General features: G+C 37.1%; 1 protein-coding gene across 1 annotated transcript; it reads left to right on the top strand.

Moving 5' to 3' along the window:
• The first annotated feature begins 483 nt into the window (after positions 1–483).
• Positions 484–15,706, top strand: LOC139722118 (uncharacterized). The gene is made up of 14 exons (XM_071633439.1): positions 484–684; positions 1,380–1,565; positions 2,855–2,906; positions 3,627–3,759; positions 4,494–4,647; positions 5,226–5,295; positions 7,369–7,419; positions 9,978–10,113; positions 11,007–11,160; positions 11,923–11,966; positions 12,569–12,837; positions 13,974–14,059; positions 15,062–15,187; positions 15,539–15,706. The coding sequence occupies exons 1-14, from the start codon at positions 505–507 to the stop codon at positions 15,704–15,706; spliced, it is 1,809 nt and encodes a 602-aa protein (XP_071489540.1). The 5' UTR covers positions 484–504.
• The last annotated feature ends 371 nt before the right edge of the window (positions 15,707–16,077 follow it).

Here is a 16,077-nt window from a genome sequence, read left to right as displayed (position 1 = left end):
CATGGGCTGTGTATAGTTACCGATAGGTATTAAACATATCGTACTGTCGACGACAGACAAAAGGATTGTTTACTTACTCTCTAAATTCTTTAGACTGAGATAAGGGACCAAGCTAAAATTAGATTGAAAATCTCAATCTAATAGATTTAGAAGCCGATATTTTTCTCAGTCTAATTTAGGATTGGTCCCTTACCACTATCTCATAAACAGGTTTCCAATCTAAGGAATTTCGAGAGTAACGTTGTAATGATGCCGATATGATTTTGTTTTTTCTCGTTATAATTATTATTATTATTGTTGTTATTATTATTAACATTATTATTATTATTATCATTATTTTTATTATCTATTACAATAGAAAAATAAAAAAGTATAATAATAATGATGATAATGATAATAATATAATTGATATCATTGTTGTTGTTGTTGTTATTATTATTATTGTTATCATCATCATCATCATCATCACTTTTTTTCCTCCCAGGAGACCAGTTTGATGTGGCCATGACTTCGGCAGACTTCCAGGCCCTGCTCTATTCGCGGGACCGACTAGCCTTGCTCCAGAAGGGACTCTCGGCCGTCCTGGGTGCCATGCAGTCCGTGCTCGCCGTACAGGACGACCTGGCGTCCGGCTCGATGCTCTGCCTCAAATCCGCCGAACACGCCGAGCAGCTACAACAAATTGTGAGTCTATTTACTAAATACCTCGCCTCAAATTCCTACTTGAGTTGACTTGGATGTTCCTTGATTCTGCTTTAAATCATATTTTCTTGTTTATGCTTCCGCTGTTGATTTACTTTCCCTGTTTTTAGCAATCGCTTGAGTCATCCATTGACCTATACATTGACATTGTGTCTCTGATTACAATATAATTGTGCTTTATCTTTCGGCTACTAGTATAACGAAATTTTGATATAACGAAAGAAAACTGCCGCTCCTGAGGACTTCGTTATAACAGAAATCGACTGTACTAATCTTTTTCCCTATAACTTGCTATCTTGCCTTCTCTCATGCATATATATATATATATATATATATATATATATATATATATAAGCCTATCTAAATTTCATCACATCTCACCAGGTTTTCCTGTGTGTAGTTTCTAACTTACCCATAACAGGCTGAAATAAACCGCATTAAACAAACGAAATGGGAAAACTCCAACGTGCCATCATTCTCATTTTTCTTCTCAACCTCAATGAAGTAACTGCTATTCCATTTCTATTCGTGTATCTTCGTTTTGTCCATCTTGTTTTGTTTTTCTATCTCTCTGCGTCTCATTGCATGCTTTGTCTACAAATTACTAATCAATTGAGTCTTTTACAAGTTGGTAATATAGGCTAATTTGCACATTTTTTTTTCTCTCGTTCTCAAAGGACAAAGACTGTTGGGAGAGGATACGCGTCGAACTGTTAGACGTTTTTAAGTCGTTTAAGAAGCGCCCATCTTTCCAGGATGACGCCATAAATGGAAACGACACAGACAAATCAGCTGCAGAGTGTATCATGAGTCTAACCGAGAAGGTTGATGACGTCAAAAAAGGACTTGACACGAGGTTAAAGGTGATTATACGTTTCTTAAATAGTTAAGGAATTCTAGTGTTGTTGAAGTTGCAGGATAATAAATTTACTTTTTATTCAACTGTAGATACGTAATTTCAGCTAAGGCTACCCCGAAACGAAACACGAAAGACAGATATTAATTGACTTTACGTATTGCATCATGTCATGTCAAGTGTGTCATGAACAACGGCAACAAACATAAAAAGAAAGAAAAGTAAACCAATCAAATGGACAGGCTGCCGATTCAGATTGTGAAATCATCAAAGTACAGCCTTGTAACACCTGGCATCTTGTATATCCGTATAGTATCAAAACATGACGGCATACGTCTATATGAGCACCGCTGACAGCTATTATTCTCATTAACACACAGATGGGTCTGGTCATCATCGGCATGATCGAGACTGATTAGTCTTTTTCAACCTGAGTATATGTCAGATAATGACGCAAGTGTCCCTCATATACATGAACAGTTAAATTGATGGATGAATACAACACTCTATACATGAATTTTATGTTAATGGGCAAGCCCCAACCCTCTTTCCTTTGAAGAATCTTGGGTAGGAGCCCTTGAAAATCAATAGATTTTCTTGTGTTTGTTTCCAATCTATTTTCCGTCTATTTTTTCTTTTTCTTTCAAAGCCAAATATGTGTTGGGCTGCCCCTGATGAATACAGCATAATACACATGTAGGACCTAGGCTATATACACTGTTACCTTATACTATTATTATGGTAACTAAGAACAGTCTGCATTTTATTTTCAATATATACGTTGTTCAAAGTCCGAATTGTTTACTGTCAGTGTGTTTCTGATGAATCGGCTAACAGCTCCACATCAAAGGCCCGTGTTCTCACCGACGCATTGTGCGAATAACAACGAATGATAATAGGGCTAGATCCGTTATCGATCCATTACAGAAAGTTAAAGTTATCGAGGGGAGCTATATGACGCTATATATAGTTTAACTGTGTGGTGGCAGAATGTTTTTTTTTTTTTGTGGTTACACGTGCGTTTTCAAGCTTGTGTCTTGTAAGCCACCTTAACGATGATGTAGCGAAATAGATACTGACGAAGAGATAGTGGGCATTTCCACTATATTGAAGTTGAAATCACATTAATGTTCCTCAGTAACTTATTGTATTCTATCCGCTGACAAGCGCGCTGACGAGCGAAAGTGGTTTGTTTCACTCTTACTCGTTGCTTCATAATATTTGCCTTGTCTTTATACTTTCTCGATACAGTAATATCCTTTAATCTACATAATCTAAATTATGTTCGAATTACAGGTTACAGCTAAGAGGGAAGAGAACATGATCAAAGAAGTTAAACTATTACAAGGTAAGTGTCAGAATTAGAGAGTTTCACGCAAAAAAAAAAAGAAACACACACACACGCACCACAGATATTTTCTTGATGATTTTTACATGCATGTGTGCCTTGCATTATACACTAGTAACGATAGACATAGACTCTATCGGTTTACTGTGCTACAGGACCTACTGCATGCTTTTGATCTCAAGACCATCGTTAGTCGAACGTGTATTTTTGCGAGTTGTTTTACATAATAAGCTATGCAGAATTGAAACTGCTTGAAATGGTTTGGGTGGTATAAAGGCAGGCGGTAGGCTTAAAAAGCAGTTCATTAAGGGGCCGTCTCCAGTTGACTTAACCGGCTAATAATGTAAATAACTCATGATTAAACCAAACTGACAAATATATGACCGTTTTGTATAAAGGAAAGACGCAATCAATGACAGAAAAGAGAAATTCATGGGGAGGGGTGTCATCATTAAATGTCACAGCTTGATCAATCCATAACTGATTTGAGCTGAAGGTGATAAGTAATTACGTCAAAATAACATTGCAATGAAGAAGAACTCATTCGTCAAAATGACTCGTACATTTCCTGTATACATCCACACAATCTGCCCGATGATACCATTAAAAATCCATGAGGTTTCTTCCAATTGCATTCCTTAAAAATCATTTTACTGTTTTGTCTGCTATGTAGGTTATGATGGTTTAAAGTGTGCTGTTTTTGTTCAAATTTGTTTGCAGAGCAATTGTATGATGAGAGACAGCAGAATGTTGAGCTGAAGTGGAAAGCTCAGGAAGCAACAGAGAATGCTGGGAAATACACGGTACCCGTCTTGCAGCAGCAGCTGAAAGAAAAACAAGAACAAATTGCACAGTAAGCTCTCCATACACTCCCCAGTGTGGTAGCAAGGCAATGCTTTGCACACGCAGTATCCGTTTCTCATTGAGTGCAAGTTTGGTTTAATAGTTAAGTTAGGAGTTTGACTTCTAGCTATTTAGACATCACTGTACTTTGAATATCGGACCCGCAACTGTATTTGGATCATCCACCGTTTTCATCTATACATACGTGTTATTTCCTCTTTGAACCTTATTCACTTTCATTGTGATCGAGTTAACACAAAATCTTAATTGGTATTACACCTGAAAATACAGTAAATATCCGCGTCCCAAAACCTATTATTTAAACACCTTTGCGTCTGCTGTATAAGTATCGCGCAGACAAACACTACTTTTTAGATGTACGCTCAAGATAGGAATATCAACTTGTTTCATTTGACTATAGGTAGTTGTAGTTAAACCTGGTAAATCTATCTAAGAAAATACTGCAGATTGTAATACGGATGGCCTCAGCATAATATAGGGCCTAAATGGATAATGTATATTCACGCCTAACAAAGCATGGGCAAAAACGATGTACTACCTCCGAAGACAATTAGCAGTGTGTGAACAGAAACCTCGTTCTACGTGAAAAAAAAAAACTTTCCCGGTTTACCAGCAGTATAATCAATCATCTTTGTCGTTGGCCCTATCCACCGATGCATTTCGCTGCTGTCATCATAATTTCATTGTCATCTATATTATGTTCATGAATGTTACTTTGGATAGGCTGCAACGAAACGGCACGGTACAGCTATGGGACAAGGAAAAGACAAAGTTGATGGAGGCGTCGAAGAAACGGGAAGAAAAACTCACCAAGGAGTTGGAGGAGATGACAACCAAGTACGAGGATATGAAGGAGAAACTGACGGAGAAATTAAGGGTAAGCTATAAACTACCATACTTGGCATAATAATGATGTTCGATTAGATTGAGGCATTTGTGGTTCGAGAAAGAAAGTGGATGGAAGAGGGAACAGTGGGAGAGAAGGGGAGATAGAGATTTGATGTATGTGTTTGTTTGCTAGCTTCTGTCCAACTTTCGAAAATGAACGCGATTTTGCCACCGAATTGATGAAATGCAAATTGTTCTTGTATAGATCTTTGAACACGATTATTTATAACCGTTTCAAGGAGACTTGTTTCGCAGAAAGCTCAGCACTTTCTGTATCAGTTATGTATGAGTTATTACATTTTCAGCAATAACTTGCATGCTCGCATCTGTATCGTTGATAACTCAGCTGTCATCATAATGAATTTGATCATTGCAATTTTATTGTGGTGAAGCGGTATCGTGTCATGTTATCAATCCACATTCCATTCATTGTTTTCTCAGAATAAATGTGTTATTGAACAATGGTGGCGGACAGTATAATTGTTACAAAGGCCCGACTAAACATTGTCAGCCAATAAACTGACCCGTTATGTTTTGTTTATTTGTTTGTGTGTTTGTTGTTTTTAGGAAACGGAAGAAAAGTTGAAGATTCAAAAGATGAAAGACTCCTTGGATAAAAAGATCGTCAATAGAAATGGTATGTTGTTTTCCTTGTTAAACATTATATAAATCACTCTGACTATACCTTGTATCTCGCGTAATTTGATGTTACCAACTCCACTCTTTACAGTATACAGCGCTTCAGAAAGACAGTTTAACACTTACCCATATATCGGTGGTCGTTTTGATTTTTCCAAATCGTTGTTGCATTTTTTACAAGTTTTTACAATGTAAGCTTAAATAGTCGTTTCTACAACGATCTTCATTAACTGCACAGATCTTTGAAATTACACACCTTGTTATACTTTATTCTCACTGCTGGACTGTTTTAAACCCTATTCATAAAGCTGAAGGAAAACACGAATTCTGGCATTTATAGTATGTTCCAAATGCCCCTTATCCTTTGTAATAGTAGTGTGATTGTGTAAATGCAAAACAATTTTTGTGTGTGTTTTTTTTAAATCGAGCAAACATTTGTGGTTGTTTCAATATATCAAGATTTTTTATCATCATTTCGATTGGTTAACATTGTTTACTTGCAAGATGTGGGAGGAAGGTATGTTTATCACGTGCATTCGTTTTGTCACAATGTTTCAGAGGATAAAGCAATAATTATGTAAAATGTGACAAGATATGCCAAGATAAACATGTATATAGAAACCAGAAGAATCCTATGAGAGTGTTGACAGGTAGAATCTCAACACCAAGGTCTATCATAGTGCAGAATATCATTTTTGAAACATTAGTTTGAAATCGATTTGTGTTTTTATATAAACCTAATCAATCTTGCAAACTATGAGAGAATCTGCATGAACGTTAAAAGGCTAACGTATATCGGTAAAAGCATCCGTCGCAAGCTGAACATCCAGATTAGAGGTTTTATCAATATTATTGTGATGAACTCCTAGCAATCCATTACATTATGAAGGAAACAAAGCAATAAAATAAGATGTTTGTATTTATTTCTTGTGTATCGGATAATAGTTTGTAATTGGCGTTTAATTTCAACTTCTGTCATTATTTGTAGATTTTGCGTACACCCCGTTTAGTCTGAGAGTAGACGGTAATATGCGTTTATGGCAGTGTTTTGTGGTATTTCTGTTAGTTTTTAAGTTTGGGGAATTTGGAATCATGTTGCTTTGACTTGTACGTATACTTCTGGGTGCTATACATATATCATATCAAATGCTATGTTTAAATAACGACAAGACACACGCACGCTCTCACACACATCATACACACTATGCACTCTCTCTCTCTCTCTCTCTCTCCCTTATTATGTATGTATGCGTGTGTGCATGTACACACACACATACACACACACACACATATATATATACATATATATATATATATACATATATATATATATATATATATATATATATATATATATATATAAACACGTATGTGTGTGTGTGTATGTGTGTGAACATTAATGTAAATAATGTATACCACACAGTATATTCACACCATTGAACAGGCACACAAGCACATTCTATAGATTACTGTAGTCAGCACACACATTTCTCCTCGGCTTCCAAAAAGAATTTGCTTTTTTCTGTGATTGGCACGGATTGAATCACAATTTGATTATTTTTTAATGGAGCACATTGTGTTCATGTACATAATACAAAGTAATACACGTCGTATTGTAGCACGATACGTGACATTACTGGTATATTTCAGTCTGACGGCCGCTACAAAGGTCCTGCATTACGCCCGGCCTTTGGGCAAACAAGATTGTTGATCAGTTTCTGCCATCAAGTGCACACGTTCTTCAAAGAACCATATTTTCATTGCACTATATGCCAAAAACCTTTGTGATATTAGAATTAAGGTATTTGCAACAATAAACCTTTGGCTGACACTGTCCAACAATAGAAGAAATAAGAAGAGAGACGTCATTGGTGTGTCATTTTCTTTTCAATCAATAGTTCAGTGGATTCCAGTACCATAATCCTTACACTCATCTCTTTTCATGTATTCCTAGGAATATTGTGAGCCTTTTGAGGATCTGTTCGATCTTTTTGTATAGTGTGTGTGGTAAAACAATTGAAACTGTAAAACTGAAGTAGTAATCGGGATTTCTTCTAACCCCTTCTGACAGTTTCAAAATCCTTCGAGTCGCTCGCCAGTTCGTCGCCGGATTTGGCGGGAAGTTTATCAGGCAACTTACTGAGCGCTGGAGGCAGGTTACCGTGATATAGTTACCACAAGTTGCCGTCTGGTTTATCTCTTGTTTGCCATTTTTCTGCCCTGTAAGATCTATCTATTTCCATATTGAAAATGGTGGTAGTCTTTTGCTATCCTCCTTCAAGTTTTGATTGATCAACACTCACTACTTCTTTTTCATTTTATCTACATCTTTGGTTGGATTGTTTCCTTCATTTGTTTCAGGCTTAGTTGTTGTCATGGTGATGAGTCCGTGTGAATATCTAAATTAGCTATGAACGTTTATTAGCCTTGTTTTCCGTGCCGTGATGAGTACCTGAATAAACATAGTTAATACTCTTTTGATTTAGAGTTAGCCATGATTATCCGGCCTGCCGTATTTGTAGAAAAGCTTCGTTAATATCCATTTATAGCTTGTAGAATTTTATGTAGTTTATATATTCTTGTCATGATGAATTGGGATATATTGTACTTTAACCTAATACCTTTTATCATACAATATTACATCACACATAATCACATGACATTATATCACATAATGTTATCTAATATCACATAAAAACTAACTAAAGTCATAAAAGGCAAATTCGTATCATGTTGGCTTGTCAAATGTAAGTAAACTATTCAAGATATAGATATTGAAACTTATGATTACGGCTTAAAGTAACCGCAAAAAGAAAAAGAAAAAGAAATCCGAAAATCGATAGGTTATTTGAACATATAGTTATGTTAATTTTTAGTATTGTATAATATTATACAGTGTATGATATAATTCTATATAACATTACCCTATATCATAATATAACATAATTTACCATAACATATATTAACTAAAATGTATTGCATTTCTATATGGCATCATGATATCAAATATATCATATATCATTAAAGATGGTTCGATTTCATTTTTGCGACATCAAAGTGCGAGAAAGTTTTTCAATAGCATACCCAAACCTTTGTAAATATGGATATGAATAAAACAAAGTAAAGGCAAAATGAAAAAGAAAAAGAATATCTGAAAATGAATATGTAGAATCAGTACATAATTTTATAACACACCATATTTCCGTGATACGATTAAATTGGAGAACTGTCTCCTCTAGATAGTACAAAACGTTGATGGAAAATATTCTTCTAGACATAGTGTCGCAGTTCATTGATTTGGCAATCGGGTCGACTCTTGGAACAGTGTGTACAAGTTTCTATACACATTTCACCATAGCCAAGAGTGTGTTGAAATGGTGGAAACAACATGGAGGCAATTTTACAACTTATATTATGAACATCTCATTCTTTTCTCTTGTTCTGATGTGTGACTAATGGAATAATGTGCCAAATGTGTTTTAGAGATTCGGGATTTGCTGTTGTTGTGTTTGTCATTATTCTGACGGTGATTTAATTTCAAGCACGCTGTGTCCGATATGCGTGGACATAGATTTACAATGTGTTGTGTATATAGCATTCGTTGGGTTTTCCGTTCAAGCTCTACTGCTGCGTGAAGGTGTGAGAAATATGTGGTGTTGGTATTATATGTTTGTCTACTTTGTTTTTGTTCTCACCAATATTGATTTGACAGTATATCAGGTTAATGCTTTCGTCTCACAGGTATTGATTCTCGATGAGTATTATAGCTCTGAAGCGAAACACAAATTAACATGGAGCTGCTACTAGAGATATAGATTTAAGGATGCATGCTACAACGGCGATATTGTTTGCACCTCAATATGAAAACGAGGTGATATTGGTTTTCTAACAAACTTTTGCCAAAAAAGTGACTGACAGCAACCATTATGTTTGGCTCGCCTTATTATGTCTACTTAGCGTACCGTATCAATTGATGCAGTGAGTCCATGCCCTCTGAAAGAAGAAGAAGGTAAAGAAGTTAAAGCGGGGCAAAAAAGGAGAAACCGTTTCATCATAACTATGAAACAATAAACCCGACTTTGAATTTGTGTGATGATAATGATTATCAACCCGTTTTCAATAAGAAATATGCCATTTCTCCAACGAAATTTCTAAGCTCAGCGTTACATCTTTCACCTTTCTTCTCTCTTCATCGGCCCATCTGTTTATCTTCCTACCAATATGTCTATTTATACCTATATGTATATACGTGTAGAAATATATCCCTAGTTGGCACCTTAGGGAGACATATTGGGGGGAAGTGTCTTCATTAGGGAGACAACTGGTCATTAAGGAGACAATTTTCGTGTCTCCATTGCGTAAACTGCCATTGAACATGTATATAATAAATTTGCATATAAAACAAATGGAAATGTCTTCCAAATGACCCATCTAGGAGTATATATATATATGTATATATATATATATATATACATATATATCTGTGTATATCTATCAATATACATTGTATCTACCTGCCTATCAATTATTTATCTGTTTATGTATAGTTATGATAAAAATATTGTATTCATCTATCTATCTATCTATCTATCTATATCTATCTATCTCTATTCTTCTAATCTATCTACCTGTCTATTTTCTATCTAATTTACTTATAATGTATACATCTATTTCCCAAAGACCTTGAGTTGGAGGTTGAGGGATTGAAGAGAAAGATCTACTCCATGGAGAAAGACATCAGACGATTGGAAGACGAGATCATCAACCAGCAGAAACTCGCCGTGGGTTGCTTCAAGGGGATCCAGAAAGACTTTAAGTAAGTTACCATCTTCATTAGATCAACTTCTGCTGGTTTTGTCTACTCTGCTTTATAGAACTCTCAGGGTCTTCCAGGCTTTTCTCTTTCGTTTGTTTACTTTATTTATCCAACTGTTCGAGATAAAACCTGCCTGCCTTAAACTGGCCATCCCTGGTTTGTTGATTAAAAAGACAATAAAATCAGAGACATACGACAACACCTAAATGTATAATCACCAAGTACATGGCAGGCAAATATTGAATGATGGTTTCAAAATACAAATTGCATGATTTATTGAACGTGGATGTAATTATAGGACATACTGTATAAATATGTGACCATCGCGAAATGAGGGCATAATGCTTGAAGCCTTTTATTGTTATTATGTTCTTATTCGCGTCTCTGGCATTCCTGATGTGATGAAGGCTGCGTGCACGAGAAACACATGCAACTATTTAACTACTGTATATATCATAGGCAGAGCTGAAAATCTTGGCAGCTAGTAGCATTTTGTGCTGGGGTATGATTATATCAGGTAACACCTTGTGAAATATGTGCGTAGAAGTCTTGCATTCTCAAATGTGCTCTTTACAAACCTATACACAAAGAAAAAAAAGGGCACGAGGGAAAGGTACGGGTAATTATTCTTCCTCGTCATTCTCCTCCCAATTTGTTTGAATAAGATGACGATTATGATGGTAATACTGATGAAGAGGAAATAAAAGGAGCGGGATGAAGAGAAGGAGATCTCTCCCCCTCTCTCCTCTCTTTCTTTCTCTCTCTCTTTGTATGTGTATTGGTTGTTTTGCTTTGGCCATATATGTCATACGAAATCGTTGTAATGAGAAAAAGGAAATACGCAGCAGGTAAATCCAATTTTTCTTCACACTGACTTTCATTTTTGATCGTAGAATCTTGGTTGATCGGCAAGAAGAAGGGAAATTCAAGAAGATCGACGCTAAGAGATTTAAGAAAATCTTAAACGCCATCTACGACGGGGCAAAAGAAGGCCAACTGGACATCACTAAAGCTGATTTACCGCTTCACTATATCGCGCTGCCTGAGGTAATGTATAGACATGCACCTAACGGTTACAGTGTGTTATTCCGAAGGCTCGTTATTCCGAGGGTTTGTTAACCTAAAAATGAAATAAGATTTGTTATTGCGAAGATTCATTAATCTGAAAATGAAAAAAAAAAGACTCGTTATTCCGACGGTATATGTTAATCTGAAAACGAAATGAAGTTCGTAAAATTTTGAAGGTTCGTTGATAAGCACCTTATTTCATATTTGGGTTGACGAACCTTCGGAATAACGAACATTGTTTCATTTTGTGGATTAATGAACCTTCGGAATAACGAAACTTCAGTATAACTATACACCCCGCACATATAACAAGCAATCGAAAAGGTGGCAAACCATTAAGAATGTGACAAGGTGTGAAGAATCAAATTCCACTCGAATGCTAACGAAGATACCAACTCAAAATTTAACACCAGTCTGTGATTGAATTGCGATTGTTTAACTGTTTCATAATGCTGTGTTTCCTACATTACAAATTGGAGTTTAAAGCACAATTCGAGTGTTATAGTCAAAGCTGATAAGGCAATCCAGAATGTAACATCAACAATTACAGTATAAAACATGATGGTTGAACCAATATTATACTTTCATTCCTGTCCCGTGTTAAACTATTGCTAGACACGTTGCTTCAGTGCTGGTATATGCCAGAGTCAAAACAGTGCTGAGTTACATGTATCAGCAAACAAACGAACAAAGGTGTATACTATTTTCAAGTTTGCTGAAATTTTGTATTTCTCTCAATAGGATCTCACTGGACACCCGATAAAGAAGAGCACAGGAAAGTCGCTGTAAGTATATTCATGATTCAAACAAGAATTCGCTGTCCACACAAAGTTATGAGGAATAAGAGTAGCTATAGGCAGACTTATCAGCTCAGAGATTATGGAAGTTCAAAATACTATGACCCTTGAGAGTTCGTAGATCAATATGAAACATGAGTTCATTTTTGTATCCCGATGAATTTTGTCTCCACAAATATCAAATGAAAAAAAAAAAACCTTCAGTGCTTCGAGAGATTTATTTCTGTCATGTACAGTTATTTCTACTCGATGGCTCTGAAAAGTGTTTTTTTTTCGTTCATTTTTATCTGTCTTTTCACCTACCTGGCATAATGACATCTAAACTCTGTGTCTCGGTATCATAAAATTACCTCCGAAATGGTCTGACGTCAATCTCTTCTTCAGTATCAGGAATGTCCTGGATTGACAATTTCGGAGGTAAAAATCTGGTACACTGAGATCATAGGTTTCGTGCAGTATAAATGTCTAAGACATACATCACCAATGCTTACAATATCTATTCATCTGTTTGATATATAGGCCTAATATACGCAGTAGTCTATGTTCTCAGATATGTTGTTTTAAAGTGCCTTTCTTCTCCCATGTTACAGAGTACTGAGGCCGGTAGTTCGACACCATCTCATACCCCTGCAGGACAGCGAAAAGTCCAATTCCAATACGGCATCGCCCGAGCCTAGCCCGCCGGGAAGCCCGCGGACGAAGGACTCCGACAGGCGGCTCCAGCCCATCGACGGCTCCGAGATGGAGGAGTCCGAAGAGAGGGACGTCCTCGGGGCGGGGCCCGAGAAGGCGTTCAAGAAGGCCGAGGCGGTGAAGAAGAGGCGGGAATCCCGTGTGCTCCTATCTCCAACTCAACTGCGTAGGTTACACCATAATACTTCACGGATAGAGGCGGATCCATTCCGAAATGGGAGGGGGGCTTTATGAAATGAAAAGGGGTGCACGCGCCCCCTCTATTTTTTTTTTCGTTTCTTTTGTTTTAACAAAAATAAAGGGGGAAGGGGACGCAAGCCCGGTGCGCCCCCCCCCCCCCCCCCCCCCCCCCATCTGCCACTGACGGAGTTGTGGAAGGGAAGGTTATTTGGGGTAAAGTTGGAGGAGTCGGGCACAATGTGCCTGGTTGATACCGTTTGCTCACTATTGCTAGTAACATTATCAATATACTCAGTGGATGACGAACCAGCAAAAGGATCACATGACAGAAATAAAAGAAAGGGAATTCCTTACAGACAGGTTTATAAAGAGCAAAATAAAAAGATGGAAGAATCCCGAACAGAAGAAAAAGTATAAGAAAATGAGGAGATCTGATAGAAATACCGCAGAGAAAAAAAGACAATAGAATGGAAGAAATAAATGCGAAAAAAATGAGAAGAGAAAAAATGAGATGCGAAACGGCTTTCCATCTATTATAAACTCGTCTTTCGCGTCTTTTCTTCGTCGCTATAAATACTATAGGATGGCCTATGTAGGTTGAGTATGCTATATTGCATCTAGTCTTTCAGATTCCTGTTGTTATGGACAACAATAGAGAATGGTTTTTATCCGGGATTTTTTTTTTTTAAATCTGCGACTGTCAAATCCTATACTTCAATAATATACAAACAATGCAAACAACATTGATGACAAAAAATGTGAGACGTCGATTTTCCCCCCGTTTTATCCCTGCATGGGTCCCATTTCATAAAAGGTCGATAATATAACAATTCTTGCTGGAATGACAATTGTCATGGTAACGACAAGAATCCAGCTTCCTGATTGGCTGTTGCTATTGGAAGTTGCCATTCCAGCAAGAGTTGTCATCCTAACATATTTTATGAAACAGGGCCCTGATCTCTATGGAACAGAGATCAGTGGTTATTTTGCCTACAAATATATTGCAATCGAAGTCGTGTTTGTGCCATCTCCTTCTCACCCTATATTATACCGTTTTATGTGCTCACCCGAGAAAAAACTATTTCTTACTTACATAAAGTGTATGACTATCTCTCTCCTCAGCTCATCCAGATCTGGTCGACCTGAGCAATGGTCATCTGAACATCGAATTGGCAGCAAAGTATTTCCCGGAATTGACGGAACGACAGGTGAGGACACCCTTTCTATAGAGCTTTGTGATTACCTTTCACTACGTGTTGATCCCTTCAGGCGTATATTGAATAGACACCGACAGGGGACTTCATAAAATTTGATGCTCTTCTTGCTACACTATTTCTGTCGTATAAGGTTACGAACAAAAAAGTGTATATGTGCGAATTTCTTCACTTTGTCTCCCTCTACAAATTAAATTTGTTAAGATCGCAACTGCTGATCTGTAAATTAACAAACATGTCGGAAAAAAGGAACCAGTGGGACTCGAACCTCTGTCATCTACTGCTTTCCGGGCAGCGACACTACCACCTTTCTTTTTTTCTTTCAGTTAAAAAAGCGTATACTTTCTCACTTCCATAGTCCTATCATCAATGTGTGTGTGTGTGTGTGTGTGTGTTTATAATGATTTTTTTTTAGATTCTACTTTGGATATGTCCTCTTGTTAACGCGTTATTCGTAACGTTTTATATAGTATTCGATCATTTCAATTGATTATCGATGTATAAATGACACATGTTCCGTCTGTCTCTAATTCATTTCAGATAAGGTCTATATTGTCCTGTGACATCCGGGCTAGGAAGTATAGCCTGGATTCTTTTATTTCATCTACACTTTGTTTATCAAAATGACAAAAATAGAAATTAGGACAATTCCATGATACTGAAAACGATTATATTTGAGGTGGTGGTATCAATGCTTGTTACAGTTATCATCATGATCGTTCAACTATTATTAACATCATTATAATATCAGTTGTATTGATAGTGACAATGCAACCGTCACTAAAACCAATGATGGGTGTGATCTCTTTGACATGGCATAGCAGATACAGTAACAGAAATATCACATCATTAAAAAAAGTGCGACACACAATATAAAGCAAATTGCGCATCAAAGAGTGGACGCTAAAGCATATCTATCATGTATATCTGCTATACACCACAGAGCAATAAAGGCACCGTTACAATACCTGTGTTGTTGTTTTTTTCCCTTACCAGATCAAAGACCACTTCCAGCAGTTCAAACAGTACGACACCAGCGACGATCTCATGCTAGACTTTACCGAAGTCGTGAGGGCCATTCATTCGACTGTGGGCAATTTCTACTCTGCGGCACAAATCAAGGTAGGGGAAAAATTTAGGCAAGGGCAAAAAGAGGTTGGGTCTCGATTGTTTATCTGTCATTGGTGATCGATAAGTAGAGATGTACGAATATGTTTTGCGTATGTGAGAAAGCAAAACTACGCGAAACGTGGAGATTGAAACAAACAAACAAACCAAAAAAATATCGTATTATTACCGAAAATACGTACTTGGACTTGACACATGTTGCATTCTGATGTGAGATGTTTCTTATGAAAATGGAAAATCCTGTCAACGACCGATAATGGAACATAATGATGATGCTATATATACTTTTTAGAAATTGCTCATGGCTGGTAGATTGACTGCATTATGTGTTTTGTTCAAACGCAGGAAGCGATGCTCGAAATCGATGCTGACGGTAATGACACCGTGGATTTCTTCGAGTACCTGACGATCGCGCTCATGGTGACGAACAAGCGAGGCCGATCCGAAGTCTTCCGAAGTGGAATCGTGAAACACGGCGGACAATCCGTATCCCGATTATGTACGATTCAGTGATCCACAAACCTCTTCAGAGCAGCTGCTGCAAAGACTCTCGTCATGTTGACATTGATAGATATCACGTGCTAGCATTGCTTTTCGTTCTGTTTTCCCGATCATTTGAGAAGAAAACTTTCGGAGCACGTCTTGTCTTTGAATTGTCAGTTTCATTGACGCGAGTGAACTTATGTAGCTATAGGAGTAGCAGGTTTTTCACACTGTATTCTAGGCAATTACCAAATCGACAACAGGCGGTGCTGTGCATATAAAGAAAAGTCAGGCAAGATGAAGAAAATACAGAAAGGGATATCGTTTAACACTGCGGCTGCAATGCCAGACTTTTGCCCACATTGCCAGCCTCTCATTCAGGTATATAACTAGCGCTTCCG

Source organism: Diadema antillarum, unplaced genomic scaffold, assembly GCF_040938485.1.
Source record: "Diadema antillarum isolate AM-2024a unplaced genomic scaffold, OU_Dant_1.0 scf00000157, whole genome shotgun sequence".
In the NCBI taxonomy this organism is placed as follows: domain Eukaryota; kingdom Metazoa; phylum Echinodermata; class Echinoidea; order Diadematoida; family Diadematidae; genus Diadema; species Diadema antillarum.
The sequence above is the reverse complement of the archived record's forward strand: the minus strand, read 5'-3'. Positions and strand labels throughout refer to the sequence as shown.